Source organism: Mytilus californianus, unplaced genomic scaffold (assembly GCF_021869535.1).
Source record: "Mytilus californianus isolate M0D057914Y unplaced genomic scaffold, xbMytCali1.0.p SCAF_7, whole genome shotgun sequence".
Lineage (NCBI taxonomy): Eukaryota > Metazoa > Mollusca > Bivalvia > Mytilida > Mytilidae > Mytilus > Mytilus californianus.
In genome coordinates, this window is record NW_026262723.1 from 53487246 (window position 1) to 53506905 (window position 19660).

The 19660-nt window shown below is 31.1% G+C and overlaps 1 protein-coding gene across 1 annotated transcript; it reads right to left on the reverse strand.

Annotated features, from left to right (window-relative positions):
- Positions 1 to 1523: 1523 nt before the first annotated feature.
- LOC127708452 (MAM and LDL-receptor class A domain-containing protein 1-like) lies at positions 1524 to 18592 on the reverse strand. The gene is made up of 5 exons (XM_052213320.1): positions 18490 to 18592; positions 17466 to 17612; positions 11066 to 11395; positions 8381 to 8668; positions 1524 to 1624 (listed from the first exon to the last, which is right to left on the reverse strand). Exons 1-5 carry the CDS (start codon positions 18590 to 18592, stop codon positions 1524 to 1526), a joined length of 969 nt encoding a protein of 322 aa, XP_052069280.1.
- Positions 18593 to 19660: the final 1068 nt, after the last annotated feature.

Below are 19660 nucleotides of genomic sequence, written 5' to 3' on the forward strand. Positions count from 1 at the left end.
ACAAGTGAAAGGTGGAATTTTAAGTCCGCAATGCTCTTCAATTTCACACTTAATTTGGAAGTTTAAACGTTTTTTATTAGAGTGTCACTGATGAGTCTTTTGTAGACAAAACGAACGTCTGGTGTACAAAATCTTAATCCCGGTATCTGCGATGAGTTAATTATTCCCCCAAGATTTTGAAGATGTGTACCTTATTTTGAAATTAAGTATGAAATTATTAAATCAAAGATGAAGCAGCCGCAGACTTAATGTAAATTTCCATAAAAAAAAATTAAAATGTATGTTATACGTTCAGTATTTAAACTTTCTAATTTAGTTATAGAGAAGGCGCAGTCTTAAAAGCTATGAAATGAGATCAGTCGTGCCGACGGCAAATATATTTCCAGGAAAAGACACATATCTTGACTTTCAATAACTTAAAATAAATTAACATTTAATATTAAAAAGATGGACAAACTCTATAATTTGGAAATAATGTAACTGTCCTTCCATATGTTTTTCTTGTAGCCCATAACTATTAGGTAAAAGATATCAGATGAAACTAAACAGTACAAATGTTGATACTAGAATTTGATGTCTGGTATTTGATACAAGACAGGGTGCGATAAGGGCCTTATTTCGCCTATTCTTTTAAAAAAAATTTATATAAGTTTCCAGTTTTTCAAGTTGAGAAAATGTAAAATTAAAAACTGTTTTTAAAGTTGAGAAAATGCAAAAATTAGAAACGAGTAGTTATCAATCTAAAACTTTGCAACAAATGAAAATTTGACGTCACGAAAAATTCTGCTCTTAGAGTTTGTGAAAAAAATAATAATACTTTTAAACTGAGTGATATTAATTATATTAGTAATATTATGAAACTTGAGACATGCACATTTTGATAATTGAATGCAATGAAAGGATATTGTACAGTCATTGAAAGACTACGCGTAAAATACAGCTGAAACTAACCGTTCTTTAGAGTACTGATTTTTCATGACAATAGAATGCTTTGTCATAAAGCTTCACTGCTCAGGAAAATTGAAAAAAAAATCGCCACAATTTGATTTTAACTTAAGGATGTTTGCTTCCCTGTTTCAAAATAACAAGTTTTTTTTTAAGACTGTTATAAATTGATAGTATATAAATAACGAAATTTAAAAAATAGAAAAATAGGTCCGTGTCCTCGTTTTTGAGATATAATCATTTGAAAATTTGGCGGGAAATGATTCTCTCTAGATTTCTTATACATTTAACATTTGCACCCTTTTTCTTTCAAAAACTACGAAAAAATATATAACAAGGATTTTAAAAGATTTTCAAATATGGTTTTTTCAGCTATATTCAATGAAATTATAAATTAAAATTTTTTATTGTCTCTACATGGATAAAACTAGAGGTTTCTGAATATCTGACATAAGGTAAAAAAAATGAGTAGCGAACATCCTTTATGGATGTAGACAGGACAATAGGACCACACAGGTTGATTGGTATACATAGTATATTACACCCGAAACAATATAAATCACCTGATGAAAAGATGATCACTTTGTTTCTTTTTGTGTTACAAATTCATGATCAGCCATACCTGTACTTGGAACTTCTCTTAAGGCAGTAAATGATGAAACTGTCGTAGTTTCCGAAACTGAAAATAGTAATTTATGAATATTTTTTAAAGTTATTTCCACATAATTAGCAAAGAGAGGCGAAAGATATCAAAGGGACGATATGTAAAATAAAAGAACAAAATTATATACGAGCCATGTTAGATGTTACCCTATATGACATATATTCATCCTTTACATACACAAACAGAGACAATCAGAAGATTCATCATTGTAATATAGTCATAAATTGTATAAAGGTATTACACATTAAGAAATATGAGAATCGTTGGAAAGTGTTATTTCATGAAACTTACATACAGAGATATGACTTAAAATCTACCCAAATCACTAAAAAGTCATGTGTTATTTCCGTTAATGAATTAAGAACTAAACACAAATTTTTAGTATCTGGGCACAGATGCGCAATTCGTTTCAGGTAGGCGGTAATGGTAGCCCTTTTCCTCAATTCCTCTGCTCATATCGTAAACTTGGATATGTACGATGGCTCGTTTCGAAGCTTAGATATTTTCACAAGTGTGGTTAATTTTTCGGCGTACGGAGTGAGATTCGTTTTTCCTTAATTTAGCACACCCTAAAAATTCTTTTGTGATGTGGATCCTTAAGGTAAAAAAATCCCTTTTTCACACAATAAGTTCTATGAAAATTTAGTTCTTTGCATACATTTAATAGCTCCATAGTTTTTACACCTTTATTTTATGGTCCTCTGTTCTCCAAATCAGAACAAATGAGTAAGCTCAGTCTTTTGTTAAAATTTGAAACATGTCCAACATCACTACACAGAGATTTTTTGTTTCCGCACAACGTTTTTGTTCCTCAATGTGAGATGCATTAGGGATATTGACCCATCTGGTGTTTCAATTCAAGATAAAGCATGATATGGAGAAAAATATAACGAATGTTACAATAAAAGATACTCCGTGCAAGCTCAGTGATACTTATCTATTTACTCTGGGTCACATGATAAAAGAGAATGAGCTTTTTTGCGGATGAACAAGCACGCCAACAATGCGGTGAATACACTAATCAGATATTGGAGGGTTGACGTTTTAACAAAGATGATGACGAAGTTTCTTTGCACGTAGATGTCCGCAAATTTTGACACAAAAAAAAAAAAAAAAACAAACGGGAACAATACACGGGACACGTGAAATGTAAATGTGATTTTAGTTACTTCAAATGCAAAACGAATCGGAAAACTTTCAGAGAAAACTTTAAGTGCATCTTTGTCTTGAACCTCTCTTGAGAACATGAAAAAACATAGAACTTTCTGATTCCTATACTGACAGAAACAAAATAGAAAGGTTCGTCATATTTGTACATACCAATTATGTATCCCGTATCAAATGTGACTATTATATTGTTATTAAACAATGTAACTAATGGCAGTAACCAAAATCAAATAACACTATCCTGATTCTGAAATAGGTGTCTATAAAATAATTCACAGAAATGGAAAGAGTTCAAACGTTGCAAAATTAATATAACTGCAAACTGTTCAAATATTTTTGGCAGTGACCACCTTCATTACAAAAGGCAGGCATACTTGAAATTGTGCAGGTATGCGAAATTTTTGAGTAACTTAGAGCTCAATTTCTTTTGTACTAATTATGATATTTATTTATTTTATAGATATTCTGTTAAGCCAGTGTATTTAGTGGGCGTGCAGTGAATCCGATAATGTTTTTTTCTGGACAGTAAAGGATTTTTTGGTTTCTTAGATTATTACTAGTACACATAAATTAATATAATGATATAGACTCCGTGTCGGACAAAATAAGTTATATGTTTTAATATTTTATGATAGAGAATACAGTTTGGGGTTGTAGTAGGTTTTAGACAGATATAAGAATTACGTACATACACATTTGATATTCGTTTGAACAAGTGAATGTAGAAGATAACTGATCAGTACGCGGATCTAAAAGGGTTTGTCAAGCTTAGATATTTAAATGATCCACATAAAGTTTTACGGAATATTAATTATTGAATATGTAGAAAATGAGGATATTGAAGGATTATCTATATTTCTAGACATGCAAAACTTTCGATACAGTTGAACGTGAATGGATTATTTAGACTATGAAGGGTTTATATTCTAGTGATACTGCTTGTAGTTGGAGAAAATATTCCTGTTTAAAATGCAAATACTTCTTTAAAATAATTGGTTTCCTTTTCAATAAGACAATGATGCCCTGTAGCACCCTTTTCATTCATAATACAAGCAGAACCAATGCTTTGTGTTATTGTGTAAAAATACCTACGGAAAACCATTAATGATTGCAGATGATACAAGACTTATAAAAATAGGAACGAACAATCGACCGGAAAAGCCTTTGAAATATTGGAAAAATGTGTAAAAGCCTCCAGTTACAAAATTAACCTCGATAAAAGAAAAGGTGTATCTTTTTAAGGCAAAAGGAAAAAAAAAAAACAATAAGGTTACAAAAATATCTCGGATCAAGGCTTACACAAAGGCTTCAAGGGTGCACCATATTTATAACATTGATTTTAAAAAACTGTTTTCTCTTTTATGGAATACAACAAATTTTACGTAGGTAAAGTATTGATCATATAAAAACAACTTAGGCTGTTGGTTTTCTCAATTGAATTGTTTCATATTTTTCAAATCGGGTCCTTTTATTGCCAACTATATGGTATTGATTTTTCTCATTGTTGAAGGCCGTACGGTTGCCTATAATTGCTTACATCCACTTTATTTAAACTTTTGTGGATAGTTATCTCATTGGCAGTCATACCTCATCTTCCTATTTTTATTAGACTTATTTTGGGATACCCTGTTGAAATGAAATGTAAACATACCATGAAGGTGAAAGAGAAATAAACATGGATTCTTCAAAAAAGGATGAATTTGTGTACAAGTTATTTAAACATCTCTATCACTGTGCTGAACATTACATTTGACTAGCATAAGAAATCTGCATCTCAAGGAACATAAATGCATATGGAAATAGTTTATGCTGTATAGTTTGAGTTTCTTTGAAAAAAATTGACATCTCCATCAATTTCGCAATATATTAAGACCATAAGATATTCATAAGAATTTTACCGTTCTAAATCCTTTCAAGTCGATTAAGATAATCTTCTACTGACGCAAAGTTTCCACTTTCTGTCTTATCAAATTCAATATTATATAACTAAAGTACTATATTTCTATATGTACAAAACAATATCTTTGTGACAGTAAATGTTTTATAAATTTGGTTTTGTTTAATTTCAGAGTGCAATAAACATGATAAAACAGTTTTAATCGTTGGAATCAATGGTCTTCAATTTTGATTAACAACAATAACATTAGGTTCAAGTGATATACAATCATATTGTCAAGAGTCGTATCATGTTTTGATTCTTCCAAAAAAAAACCAACTGAAGATTTTGGCTTTTATACATACGGAAATAATCAATTCGATTGTGATTATTAATCAGAATGTCATAGGTTAAATGCGACGATATTGTTAGCGAAAAGACGTCACGTATCTGTGTATATATGATTTATATGCATGTACTTGTTCATATTCATACTTAGTGCAGGCAAAGATATACCTATGAAATCATAAATGCAACCACCGTTGTGATAACTTACACAAGTCATGTACAAAACAGAATTTAATGTAAAAATCCTAGAAAAAATTTGATGCACAGATTATCGCTATTAACAGATATTGTATAAGGAAATATGCAATTAAATATTAAATTGATTCATTCAAATAATAATGTATTAACACGCAAATATATTTTCGGAGTCATATTTTTCTTTCTCAAGAGGAAGAAAGTTTTTTCCTTTAATTTTATACGAGCAGACGGTTTTGGGTCAATTGATAAATATACTGTTTGTCATTACTTAGGCGTAGTTCAATTAAGAATTAGGAAAAACGTTGCCATATTATGTAGGGTAAAGAAATATACCTGTATACTAGTATGCAATTTATATAATTTTGAATTGATATTTTATGTAAAAATATATATCAAATATTTTCAGTGCGAACTTTTTATTTCATTGTGACTCATTTAACTAGTTGAATAACAACACGAGGCCACAGCCAGAACCCAAACATGCTCAATGTAAAGATACAAAGTGATTAAAATATACCGCCTTCTAAAGATAATTGTTTACATAATACATCATGATATATGTCTTTTTAATTCAATTAATAAACTTTTGAAACTGTTGACATACAAATGATGATAATTGAACACAATGAAAGAATACGTTACAGTCATTCAAGGTATTACAGGTAAAATAACTCTGAAACTAACCGTTCTTTATAATGCCCCTTTTTGTATGACAATAGCGCACTTGGTCATGAGGCTACACTGCCTAAACAAGAGAATAAAAAAAAAAAAAAAAAAAAAAATCGCCACAATTCGATTTAAACTTGAATGAGATAGACAGGATAATGGTACCACACAGGTTACTTTGTAACGAAAAAAGTATATTACATTGGAAACAATATAAACCACTTAATGGAATGAGGATCACTGTTGTTTCTTTTTATGTAACGTATTCCGCCATACCTGTAGTGGGGTCATCTTAAGAGGTAGTAAATAGTGAAACTGTCGTGAATTCGAAAGCTGGAAATAGTTATTTGATGAATATTTCATTTCAATTATCTCTACATAATTTACAAAAAAAGCTTGTTTATGCTAGATTTTCTCCAGTATGACATATACTTATCAGTCTCTTACACAAACTGAAACAATCGCACTAGTTTTTTCATTACAATTAAGTCATAAATTGTATAAAAGTATTACGCATTAAAAACTATCAAAATTGTTGGAGCATATGGAAAGTGTAATTCCACGAAATGACATAAACTATTTCCAAATCAGCGAAAAATCATGAGTTATTAACGTTAATGAATTGAATATCAAACATGTTAAACACAAACGTTTGGTATCTGGTGTTTCAATTCGAAATAGGGTAGTTATTTTGTATGTTGTGGAGAAAAATACAACAAATGTTACAATTAAAAATGCTCCGTGCGAGCTCAGTGATATGCACATTATTAATTAAAGTCATATCGCCTAGATTTAAACATGTTTGAAATATAGAAACAATAACTTTTTATAATAATCATTTGTTATGTCCCTGGCAAATGATATATGTAAAACAAAAGCAAGGACCATTCTGTCAGCTGCCCTGGACTGCTTAGGATTGATGTATTCTAGGCAATTTCAAATAAAAGATGTTAATTTAAACAAAATAAAACAAAATTACATGAATAAATGCAAATATTAAATCCAGTCGTATACTTAACCTAACAATTTTCCACTAACGATTTTTCCAATAGTGATTGAAAGTAATGAAAGAATAATTGTCAGTTACTGCTAAGCTGAAACTGTTAACAAATTCAAATATCTTGCTCGTCAAGACAATGTCGTGTCTTGTCACGCAGCTTAAACAAATAACATATGCAGACTTAAAAATGAATGGCAAAATAATTTATCTTACAACGCTACCATTCAATTTGTAATCAATGTGGACAGTATGCAAAGCTAGACTGGAATGTATAAATAATTTGATGTAATATACGTTACTTGAAAATAGAACACTGTTGGTTCTTTTTATGCTTTTATTCTGCCCTACCTGCACTCGAATATCCTATTGAGGTAATATCTGACGAGACATTAGGAGTGTCTTCTTCTGAAAACAAATATTTTATTTTGTATATTGTTTTAAGTTATCTCTATATACATGATACTTAGAAAAAACATGTATCTAAATATACGACGAAATTGTTATCATCTTTTGGTAAACACTAAACTATTCTACATGTTATACATTTAAAAATCTTGTCGAGATGTTGGCTTTTTCCTAATATTTCCTTTTTGATAAAATATGTATTAATAAAAAAAAATTGCTTGCATGCAGTTTAGAAACATTGATTTTTAAAGGAGTTGAAACTTAAGTTTCTTCATAATTTCTCAATGAAACGTTTTAGAAAAGCAGGTTATAAATCATGTCAGTAGCCAATCACTAGATACTTGCCGATAATATTCTCTTACAGAACACCACCAGGAGTATCCACCCAACACCAGACAATGGATATAACACTTTGGGCACTCGGGGCGCTTCTATTGATTAACCGTCAACCGAAACGCTAACAACCAACGTTGTAAAAGTAAGGGATGAAGAAAAGGATCTACATTTGATAAGCACTACATACAAATTCGTACGGCGAATAACAATGTTAAAACACACATGAATCGAATGGATTTCACAATAAAGCAAGATAATTGTGTGAATAATAAGTTCATTTCGTAAATCTTTGCATTAGATGGAAAAGTTTATTCATACATCCTGCACACCCAAAATGAAAAACCTTCTAAGAATGAGTTTTATTACAGACGGCAGAAGTCAATTAGACCATATTGCTTTATCCTCGGTGCTTATAATCTATCGGATAATCATAAGGAATTAAACTGCATAATATAAAAGAATGGTTGTGTCTCTTTGTTGTATTGTTATAATGTGACATTTATGTGCGGTTCTGACTATGGTTATTACTTGTATTTACAGTTGAATGATTGTCTAAACATGAACAATTACAATAATAAATCAATATTTTGTTTTGAAACAGGGATTGGATTAATGAGGTAAACCGTATATATCTATTTTGGGAATTTTTACGTTTTTCTCACATTGTATCATGTTTAATATAATAAAGACTAACACGTAACCATAGTGGTCGATACGTGAATTGGTTTTAATTTCCTATTACTCGAAAATACCTGCCACTTTAATGTTTTCTCACCTTTACATGTATGATGTATCCGAATTTCGTACAACCGAAAACATTCTGGATGAGAACTAACATCAGTTGAAAGATTAATCCAACACTTTTGTGAATCTGTACGGTTTTTACATTCATTCAGAAGGTGGGATTTTGTCTGATAATATATGCTAGAACAATAATCATCCGTCTTTTCTGGGTTAAATAATAACTTAAAATTCGCTAAATCAAGATAGTCTTTGGAACAATAAGTCTCGGCATGCAGCCCATCGTTCAAATCAACACATATTTTCTGATGATCAATTAACCCTGTAAAGATATTTAAAAACTGAAAAACATTTCCTTCAAAACAAAAATTGACTTTAAATGCAAGCAATTACAATTAGTTAAATTGTGATTCCACCATCCACGTTTTCCTACTTCTTTTACTTTATGTAGATAATGTTTACCATTAATTTGGGTAAAAAAATAATAAATTTGTTTAAATCCAATCAATGTTTTATTTACATGTGTAGGTTGAACTTTTGTATTTAGATGCCTGTATTACATTTATGTGATAAATGTGAGAGAGTTTATGTTTAACTTTTAGAAACCCTAAAAAAATGATGTACTAAGTGTTATATGGTATTGAAAATTTTCTCACATTTTATTTTGGTAACTGAGGAATTGTGAATTGAATGAACGAATGGTCGAATGTATTCGAGTGAATACAATAACAACATAAACATTAATGTCGATCCGCTAAATGCAGAAGAGGTATAAAAATTATGATACATGTAACACACACAATTCACGCACTTAATGTGTTTTCTTTCTTCTCTTAAATAAATATCGTTTACGTTCACTTATAGCGTTAGTCTTTTACGTTTAAATAAAATGAAAACGTTCTTTGTAAAGTTCTCTGATATTGCAAGGAAACTATAATTGATCAATTATTTTACATACTTCAAGGATTTCTCATCTCTGGTGTGGTTTATGGAATGCGCTGATAATAGATGGGGAAGATTTAAATCTGTGTTTGACCACCACAAAACAATATTAAAAGGTGAGTTAGTAACTACTGTACTATGTAACTGCGACTTTAACGACTTTTAATTTTATTAATGGATAGCTTGTTGTATTGTCTGGTAAATTTTTCTTGAATCTACGTAAGAGCTGGGAATTTAATTAGTATACAATAAAAGAAGATGTGGTTTGATTGCTAATAGAGACATCTTTCCAACAAATATCAAATTACGTAGATGTATACATGACTGTTGCTAAAGGCCATATGTTGACGTTTGAATGTCTGTTGAGATTTTGTTGACGATTTGCTGTTGCATCGAAACCTACATGTTTGTTTATTCATTTTGAAAAAACAGTATCTTACGTGTTAAAGTTCCCTTTTTTGTCCTTGTATATTTTTAACCTTCACTGTTTATCAATTTTTGATTATATATGTATGACGTGGATCGGTACTTATACATCCCGCCATTGTGTTATTGTGCTATGGTCAATTTTGAGTTCTTGTCTTTCATTTTTGCTTATGTACTGTGTCTATAACCCATTTTGTGTTTCTTTGTTGAAACAGTTATTTGTTTTGATAGTGATAAAGAATATATTCTATATATATTGACTGCTGTACCCCAATTTTTGACGTTTTTACCTATTATGTCTGTTTGTTTTGCTCACACATTGTTGTCAATATAATGGAATTTCATGCGACTGTCATACAAGTGAGAGGTTTAACTAGCTATAAACCAGGTTTAATCCACCATTTTTGACATAAGAAAATGTCTGTACCAAGCCAGGAATATGAAAGTTGTTCTCCATTCATGAGATGTGTTTGAGGTTTGATTTTGCCATTTTTTAAAGGACTTTCCGTTTTGAATTTCCCATGGAGGTCGGTATTTTTGTTATTTTACTTTTTGTTTACTTGTTTTAATCACCAATTAATCAAACGCGCTTGAATTTATTAAAACTACACTTTGATTATAAAAATGTTACTTCATTCAAATAGTTAACCGTGCATGAATCAGAAGGTGTTTTACGTGCACATCAGCATATCTTTCCGCAATGATCTGATTTACCGAAACGACTTGTTGACTTTCACATTTGTTTTCTTTTAGGTTTTTATTTGACAGAAAACTGTATATGTATATTTTGAGGGGGCTCGGAACCAGATGTAGGTAGATTTTGTTCGATCAAGTGGGTTTTTCCTCCCTAGCCATGATTCACAAAGATAACTAATGTATATTGAAATAGTTGCTGTATTACTATCTTAATTTGTCGATTTGAACAAGTATGAAGTGTTCAAACACATCCTGTTTACTTTTTGTTGTCGTTTGGGAGGTTTATTTTTTTATTCAAATTCTCCTAAGCCCAATGATTATCCCTTTAAGTTTTGGATTACTATATGCAAAAAAAAAAACAACATTATGACAACTTTTATATATGAATGTAAAACCCAATAGCCTGATGACCTCCGTATTGTACATGTATAAAATAATGATTACATATACATAATAACCCCATGTCTTGTTCTTTGTCTATCACAATATTTTTTTTTTTGAAGTGATTTGCATTGCATTCAATTTTAGTTAACACAAAGTCTATTTAGAATTTGTCTTTTAGATTTCATAATTCATAATATAGGATAGAAAACTTCTGCAAATATAAGTAGATAACGATACATGCACGTTGCATATTAAACATTACTTTAGATACCTGAGCATGATCCTGGTAATAGCAATATATCGTCGACTGCAATATCAGATACTATGCCGCTTCCATATATGCCAACAAATTCAAAAGTTAAATATCCTTGAGAGTCTATGTCGACTTTAGCTAAATTCCAATTGTCACCTTTGTCTCCATTGTCTGACCAAATCACATTTTTATTAAGGGTCACATTTAACCTTCCAACGTCAGTTCCATACATATGATACCAAAATTTCAAACAAGACTCCTCGTTCACATTAACAGATGGACCTTGGCTATATGCAATATCACCATCGGATGCATTATAACTGTCCAAGTACATATAGTGACCATATACTAGAAGTAAATAAATACATCAATTAATCAAACATTTGACTAATGCTGAAGTTATCATTTTCTATAATACTACAATTATTATTGAAGCGGTCAGTCAATGTAGAACTCACAACTTTTTCGGAGTTTGTTTTTATTTCTTTAATGAAATATACCAATGTGTTTAATATTTTCAAACATTAAACTGCTGCAAATAAGGGCATCTTAAAATTTGATGAAAGTAAAGACGAAAACGCATAATCAGATTACAGTAAATGTTCGAACACTGTAAATTGTCAATAGGGCATATACTTTGTTTGCAGTAAATAATGTCAGATCAGCTTATATCTATATAAATAAAAAAGTATTACCAAAAATACCTAAATCCAATCTAAATTCAAAAAGGAGGAGGTCCATAAAAACTTACAAAATCAAACGTTAGACTATATTTATCAACGGAACTAATGAATGACAAGTGTCTGCCGGACATGGAACAGGCATTTATCGAAGAAAATGATGGTTAAACCTAGTTTCATAGCTAGCGAAACCTTCCCCTTGTATGACAGTTGTTTATACTTCCGTTATATTGACAAAATTATCATACTGACAGATACTTGAATTTCATATGATGAGGACATAATCTTTCAATCAGTTTAATTGAGGTCTGGAGCTGGCATGTCAGTAACTGCTAGTAGTCCTTTCTTGATTTATGTATCATTGTCATTATGCTTAGTTTCTTCTGTTACCTATTCTGACATCAGATTCGGACTTCTTTTAAACTGAGTTGTACTGTGCGTATTGCTGTGTGTTTGTTTATTCTACATTGGCTAGAGGTATATGGCGAGGGTTGAGATCTCACAAAACCTGTTTAACCCAGCCGTATTTTTGCGCCTGTCCCAAGTCAGGAGCCTCTGTCCTTTGTTAGTCTTGTATGTTTTTTTCAATTTTAGTTCATTCATGTTTCGGAGTCTAGTGTGTCGTCCATTTTCACTGAACTAGTACACATTTTTGTTTAGGGGCCATCTGAAGCCCGCCTCCGGGTGCGGGATTTTCTCGCTGTTTTGAAGAACCATTGTGGCCTAGGGCTGTTTTCTGCTTTATAGTCGGATTGTTGTCTCTTTGACACATTCCCCATTTCCATTCTCAATTTTACAATTGGTTAGCTATATGCAATATCACCATCGGAACCTTTCTAACTATCCAAGTACATATAGTGACCATATACTAACAAATGAATCCATTAATCAAACATTTGAATAATGTTGAAGTTGAAAATAAGAGTCAAACAAACATGCAGACTTCTTATACGTTCAGGTATTTCACATCCAATTTTTTATGGAAATATTCTTTATAAAGCACAAAAATGTCAGTATTCACCTCTGAAGCTAACAAAACCTTTAAATAGACTTATTAAGAAGGGAAATAGTTACGATACTGTTGTCAGGTCATTAAAGATTGCATATTTTGGCGTTAATATTGATTCACTTATAGGGTCTTTGCATCGGCACTAAACACATTTATTTAAAAACCAGTTGTTGGCATGACACGGGTTATGTTCTTCTCATATATGTTATGATGGTATGATACTAAACCCCTAACGGGAAGGATTGTGCCTGATATTCATATGATGACGACATAATCTTTCAATCAGTTTAATTGAAGTCTGGAGCTGGCATGTCAGTTAACTGCTAGTAGTCTGTTGTTATTTATGTATTATTGTCATTTTGTTTATTTTCTTTGGTTACATCTTCTGACATCAGACTCGGACTTCTCTTGAACTGAATTTTAATGTGCGTATTGTTATGCGTTTACTTTTCTACATTGGCTAGAGGTATAGGGGGAGGGTTGAGATCTCATAAACATGTTTAACCCCGCCGCATTTTTGCGCCTGTCCCAAGTCAGGAGCCTCTAGCCTTTGTTAGTCTTGTATTATTTTTAATTTTAGTTTCTTGTGTACAATTTGGAGTTTAGTATGGTGTTCATTATCACTGAACTAGTATATATATTTGTTTAGGGGCCAGCTGAAGGACGCTTCCGGGTGCGGGAATTTCTCGCTGCATTGACGACCTGTTGGTGACCTTCTGCTGTTGTCTGTTCTATAGTCGGGTTGTTGTCTCTTTGACACATTCCCCATTTCCATTCTCAATTTTATACATACAAATATGACAAAGACGCCGAATTATATACTGACATTAATTGTACTTACATTCTTTTAATTTATCCATGAATTAGATAATGTGTTCACAATATCTTTGTAATAGAACAATTAAACTAATTTAACAAAGCCTCATATTTAACAGATTAAATGTAACACATATGTTATAACACTGTTACAGGGCTTTGTTGACGAAATAAACTACAAATTATCAGGTGTTACAGTTCATCAGCTCTCCGTTTATTATTTAAATCTGAGCATACAACTTATGCTATAAACGTAGACACAAAAGAAGAAAAAGGTCACTGAAAAACACGTGTTCTCGATATAGGTGTAATACCACCATTGATTTTCCCCTATTAGTCTTTGTTAAATTTGCACTTTTTAAAAAAAATTGCAGAATTTATTTTTGTTTCAAATAAAGAAATACTTGGCATGAGTAAAGTTTTATCCTGTCCAGTACTATAGACAAAATTTCACATAACATTTCATTGCATATAAGAAAATAACTATCACTGGAAGTTAACCAATCAGATTTTCACCCTTTTTTTTCCTATTTACAAGCTTTAGTAACCATGTTACCTCAAGTTTTCAAAATATTCTATAAAAACACCAAATAAAAAAAATAATGGAGATTAACAAATTTTGTTTGTTTGATAGAAATATTTCTTTTTGTTTGATCATATATTTTTTATCTTTTTTTTGCAGTTTTTCTTTGTTTTTAGATTATACATTTTTATTTAATCTTTTAATATCTATTATCTTATTTTCATTATTATTTGATTTTAATATAAGATAAACACATGATTGGTTGTTTATTTCAAGTGTGGATACATATCAAGGAGCACATCGTGGGTGAGTGCACCCTTTAATGTTTCTGTAGTGTTGTTTTTAGTTATGTCAAAGGATAATTTGCACCAATCTTTAATGGTTTGACAAAAGAAGAACGAAAATTGAAAATTTGTAGCTGTCTTTATTACATTGAATTTGTCTGTATGAGTCTTTATGGATGGATTTTGTAATAGACCGACTCTGATGTTATTAATTTTGTGATGGAATGGCAATATTTTCATTTGTGAAACATTATTAGCCTTGTTCTTATAGTCGGCGTTCTTGTAATGTTTGCCATTTATGGGTTACGATGTCTGTTACACGCATACCTTGCCGCCCGTCTATGTACTTTTTTTAGCGATCATATGTTTTCATATGTATATAGGTCCCATACAGTACAACAGTATTCCAGATTGGGTCTTATGAGTATTTGATATGTATTAAAAATTGATAGGATTCTCTTGGTGTTTATGTTCATGATGTAACACTTGTCTTGTTGGTAAGACATAAGCCAGCCTTGTTCCCTTTTTATGGAAGCTTCTAGATCTCGTTGAAGCATGAGGCAGTCGTTCTGAGATTTGATTTGTCGGTAGATTATACTGTCATCTGCGAAGAGTCTGATTCGGCTACGTTGAATGTATTCTTGAAGGTCATATATGTAAATTAGGAATAGTATTGGTCTTAGCACTGTACCCTGTGCGATACCTGTTGTGACTGGGTTTTTTTTTAAGAGGAACTGTTAGAGTTCAATTTGAAAGAAAGAATTCAACCCAGTTTTTGATTTGTTCTGATATGCCAAAGTATTTCATTTTGCATAAATATCTTTTGTGTGGTACATTGTCGAAAGCTTAAGCAAAATTCATTATTCGCTGTAATAAGATCTGTTTGTATGTTTTTGTCATTGTTTTGCGATAATTTATGTATCAGAGAGATTATTTGGGACCGACATGATCGGTTTGCCCTAAATCCAATTTGTAATTCATAAAGTGTGTTATTGGTTTTGAAGTAATGCACCATGCTGCATGAAAAATATGTTCGAGTAATTTGCAATGTCTGCATGTTAAAGATATAGGTCTGTAGTTATCTGGTTTGTGTTTATCCTCTTTTTTTGAATACAGATATGACGTTTGCGTGGTTCCAGTCAGATGGTAATTTGCCTGTTTCTAATGATCTTGTAAATATAAGAGTGAGGATGTCGGTACTTATTTCAATGTTTTGTTTTAGTACTCTGACTGCGATTGTGTCAGGACCAGTAGCTTTGTTAGATGTTTTTGTTGTTGATTAATTTGTAAACACCATTCCTAGATATTATAATAAGTTCCATTTTGGGATGAATACTAGGATCTTTATCTGGGATATTAGTGTTTGCTTCAAATGTAAAGGCAGACTATAATTGTTTGTTAAGTATTGTGTCAGATCCAGTAGCTTTGTTAGTGTTTTTGTTGTTGATTAGATTGTAAACACCATTCCTAGATATTATAATAAGTTCCATTTTTGGGATGAATACTAGGATCTTTATCTGGGATGTAAGTGTTTGCTTCAAATGTCAAGGCAGACTAAAATTGTTTGTTAAGTATGTTTGCTTTCTCAGTTGGACTTGAGTGCAATGTACTTTCACTTCGCAGAGGAGATAGCCCGGTGTTTTCATTTTATCTGACTTTTAATGTGAGAAAAGAGTTTGTTTTAGGTTGTAGTAGAAATTGAAAGTTTGTCTCTATTCACTCAGAGGACTGAATGGTAAATTTGTTTCAACTTATTAATGACCTTTGTCAACAGTAAATCAGATAAATGTGGCAGGACACATTAATTATTGATAGATAAAAAAAGTACCAGTCAAAATAATGCATATTTTTTTTCATCTTTGGATATTTAGTAAGCATTACCATGTCAGCTAGTGACACGAACATTATGTGAGCTAACAGCTGAACCGGAACAAAATCGAAACTTAATCTGTAAATTGTTTTGATATGACTAACACATATTCTATTTATTGATTCTTAAAACCCACCTTGAATCTTTAATGGTTTATAGAAAATGAAAGGATTTGGAGTAAATGTACATGGGACAAAATCGCACACAATACACAGAAAACATAGAAAATTATCAATGAACAGGGCTTTTATTCCTGTTTTTACCAATTTTAAAAAGGTAATTACGGGAAGACACGAAAAAATAATTCAATCTATTTTATATTCAAGAACTTACGCAAAAAATGTTCAACCAGAATATATTAAATGATTCAGAAATCACAAGAATAAGTGTATTAATCAATTTGATGTGTCCAAGGGTCACTGCTTTTGCGTAAATCTTTAAATATAAAAAAACGTAAAGCACACAAGCAGACAAGAGATAAACAATATGGCAGAAACGGATATTGCGTCGGCGGAATAATTTGACGAAGTTTCGGGAATGTTGCTAAAATATTTTGTTCAATATTGATAAAAGGGTCGTTGTACTTATGTAAGAAATATTGTCACTATCATATCGCAAATTCTAGTAATATAATCGACTGCTCAGTCCAATACATGTATTTTTCATTATTAGTGCCATAACTATCCATAATATTGTTTTCAAGAATTATAGAGGTAATTGAAAGATATCTGTAATCAAGCTCAATTTTTAGAAATGATAGAAACCACTGCATTCAAAGCAACGCCAAAAGACATGATCTCGTTTAATGTCATTATCAGATTTGTAGACAGAATTTCTATTCCAAAGACAAAATAATTAATTAGTTTAGCAAGCCATATTACATTTATGAATCATTTTTCATATCGCATATCGATATTTATTTTAAAAAAGAACACATGCTCGATTCTGCATAAGCATACGCAATTAAATGCATATATGTTGGAATAAGAACTTTACGTTTATAAATGGAAGATAAGTTTTGTTTGTTCGTATAAGTAAGTGGGCAGCAATTTATTACATGATATCTTTGTTTCCCTCATCATGTTCATGTTCAATAACAATTGTATTTTATTAGCTTTATGATTATCAGATTTCAAGGGTTTTTTTTGTAAAATTTAATACATGTATCGCACAAAATAATATACAACAAATAGACAGAAACAAAACTTTAATTAAATAAAATCTTTAGGTACCAACCAGATCCTGTTGTATGGTCTGTTTTTGGGCCAGTATCGCTGTATAAAGATTCACCTTTTTGTCGAAACCATGAGTAGGTCCCTTCAATAGTCGATATCGTATTGGCATAGCATGCATTGCTTTCAAAGCTACATTCTTGCAAACTATCTAATATAATATCAAAATAGTTGTTTATTATGAGCAGAATTCTTCTATCAGTAATGAAATAACCTGTTTTACAATATAACATGAATATAAAAAAAAAGATAATTTCTTTTTTTCTTTTTAAATTACATTTTTAACAATACAATGGAATCGCTGAATCTTACCGGGGTACTGTCCAAATTTATAATACATAACTATTGCCATATTCACCATTCGCCCCAAACTCCGAAACATTCTTTTATGTCCCTGATGAAATGTTTATCATTTGTAATTATATAATTAAAAAATAACACGCTTAGTATTACATATTACAAATATTTAAGGTTCGAGCATCAAAAAAGATATATGAATAGTCGTAATGCGAACCTTGTGAATTAAAAGTGGCAGCGATACCTCATCTGGTGTACTGTTAGGCACTGATAACATTGACAACCCAGTATCCAGTACGTTGATACTGGCATGAAATTATGGATACTGTCCTTTTTTTTTTTTTTTATTGATTTGCTGTTAAATGATTTGGAAAACATTTTTTTAATCAAGGAAATCTATTTATATCAAGCATGCATGATTCCTTAACGGTTCGGTCTTTTTTTTTTTTTTATCATCTCTTCAACTGTTGTATTATATTTTAAATAATTAGATATGTTTACTTCTCTTGCAGTAGTGTGCTTTTAACACTTGGCGAATTTTACGGTTTATTTGCATATCTTTAGCATTTTAAGTTATATATGTTCAAGAAGTTAAAAGGTTTCAGTTATCATTAAAGTAGAGAACTCTTAACATGTTTGTAGTATACATACTACGATGTATAATCAATATTGGTTGAATAGTGTTAACTGGTATACTATAGAAAAGCACTAGATATATTTTTTATAGTCACCTGTACATGCTCTGTTTGCGAGTAAGATATCATCTATTGCAAGAGCGCCATCAGTTTTCCTTTTTCTTTTGATTACTTTAAATGTTATTGTATATAAAGGCATTTCTTGCGATGTAGTCTCATTTACGGGTATTTTGGCATAATGCCATTTTTGTTCGCTTGGTCTGGTAACATTGCCAATTATCTGCTTATTCCAAAATACTTCCAAAGAATGTTCTGTATCCCATATGTAATACCAAAACGAAAGACATTGTTCTGTCGAAGATACTATTTTTTCTAAATATAATTGAGCAATACCTTGTTTATTTGAATTTTTCGAATAAATATAGGCAAATGAACCATCTGAAGCTGAAAATAAAGTAGTTCAATAATGTATGTTCTTCATTTAACCTTACATCTTCGCTAGCCAAGGGCTACGATCCAGTCCCCTCCTCTCCACCCTTGACAGATTAAGCCAGATTTTGTGATCCACTATATCTATTGGTCGCAGTCGTAACTCATCCAATCAAAACGCGCCTAAAAATAAAAGTGAAGAGGAGGGGACTGAATCGTAACCATTGGCTAGCGGAGATATGTATTCACAAAATCTGGCTTAATCTGCCAAGGGTAGAGAGGAGGGGACTGAATATAATAATAAATAGCAAATATGATAACCTTAAAGCTTGTATTTTTTAGTTTTGTTTTCATAAACTTTGCAGTGTTTACAAGTTACTTATTGATCAATATCGAATAACAAAAAGTTTCACTATCTTACGGTAGCATCTTAGTTTCATACTTAAATATATTTTTGTGTAAAATCTAAATACGATGTCGTTAAAACGACCCGCTATTCAAAACTGACTCCATTGGTATGTCATCATCAAAATTATTACATACTCTTTTTTTTTGGTGGTAGGACTAATCGGCTTCCATATTAAGCAAACTTATTAGTTATATATAGCTAAATTGTGCATAACATTAGTATACGGTAATTGAACGGAGTAAAAATGTTAATGTGAATGTGTGTTGTGTTGCGAAGGGTCAGGGATTTACACCGATCGAGAATGTATAATAGTTTTTTTGACACGCATTTTAAATGTTGATAATCCTTTCAACAAAAATTGGGAGATTTACAACTTTGACAAAAAAAAAAAAAAAAAAAACAGTCAATAAAACACTATATACACAAAAA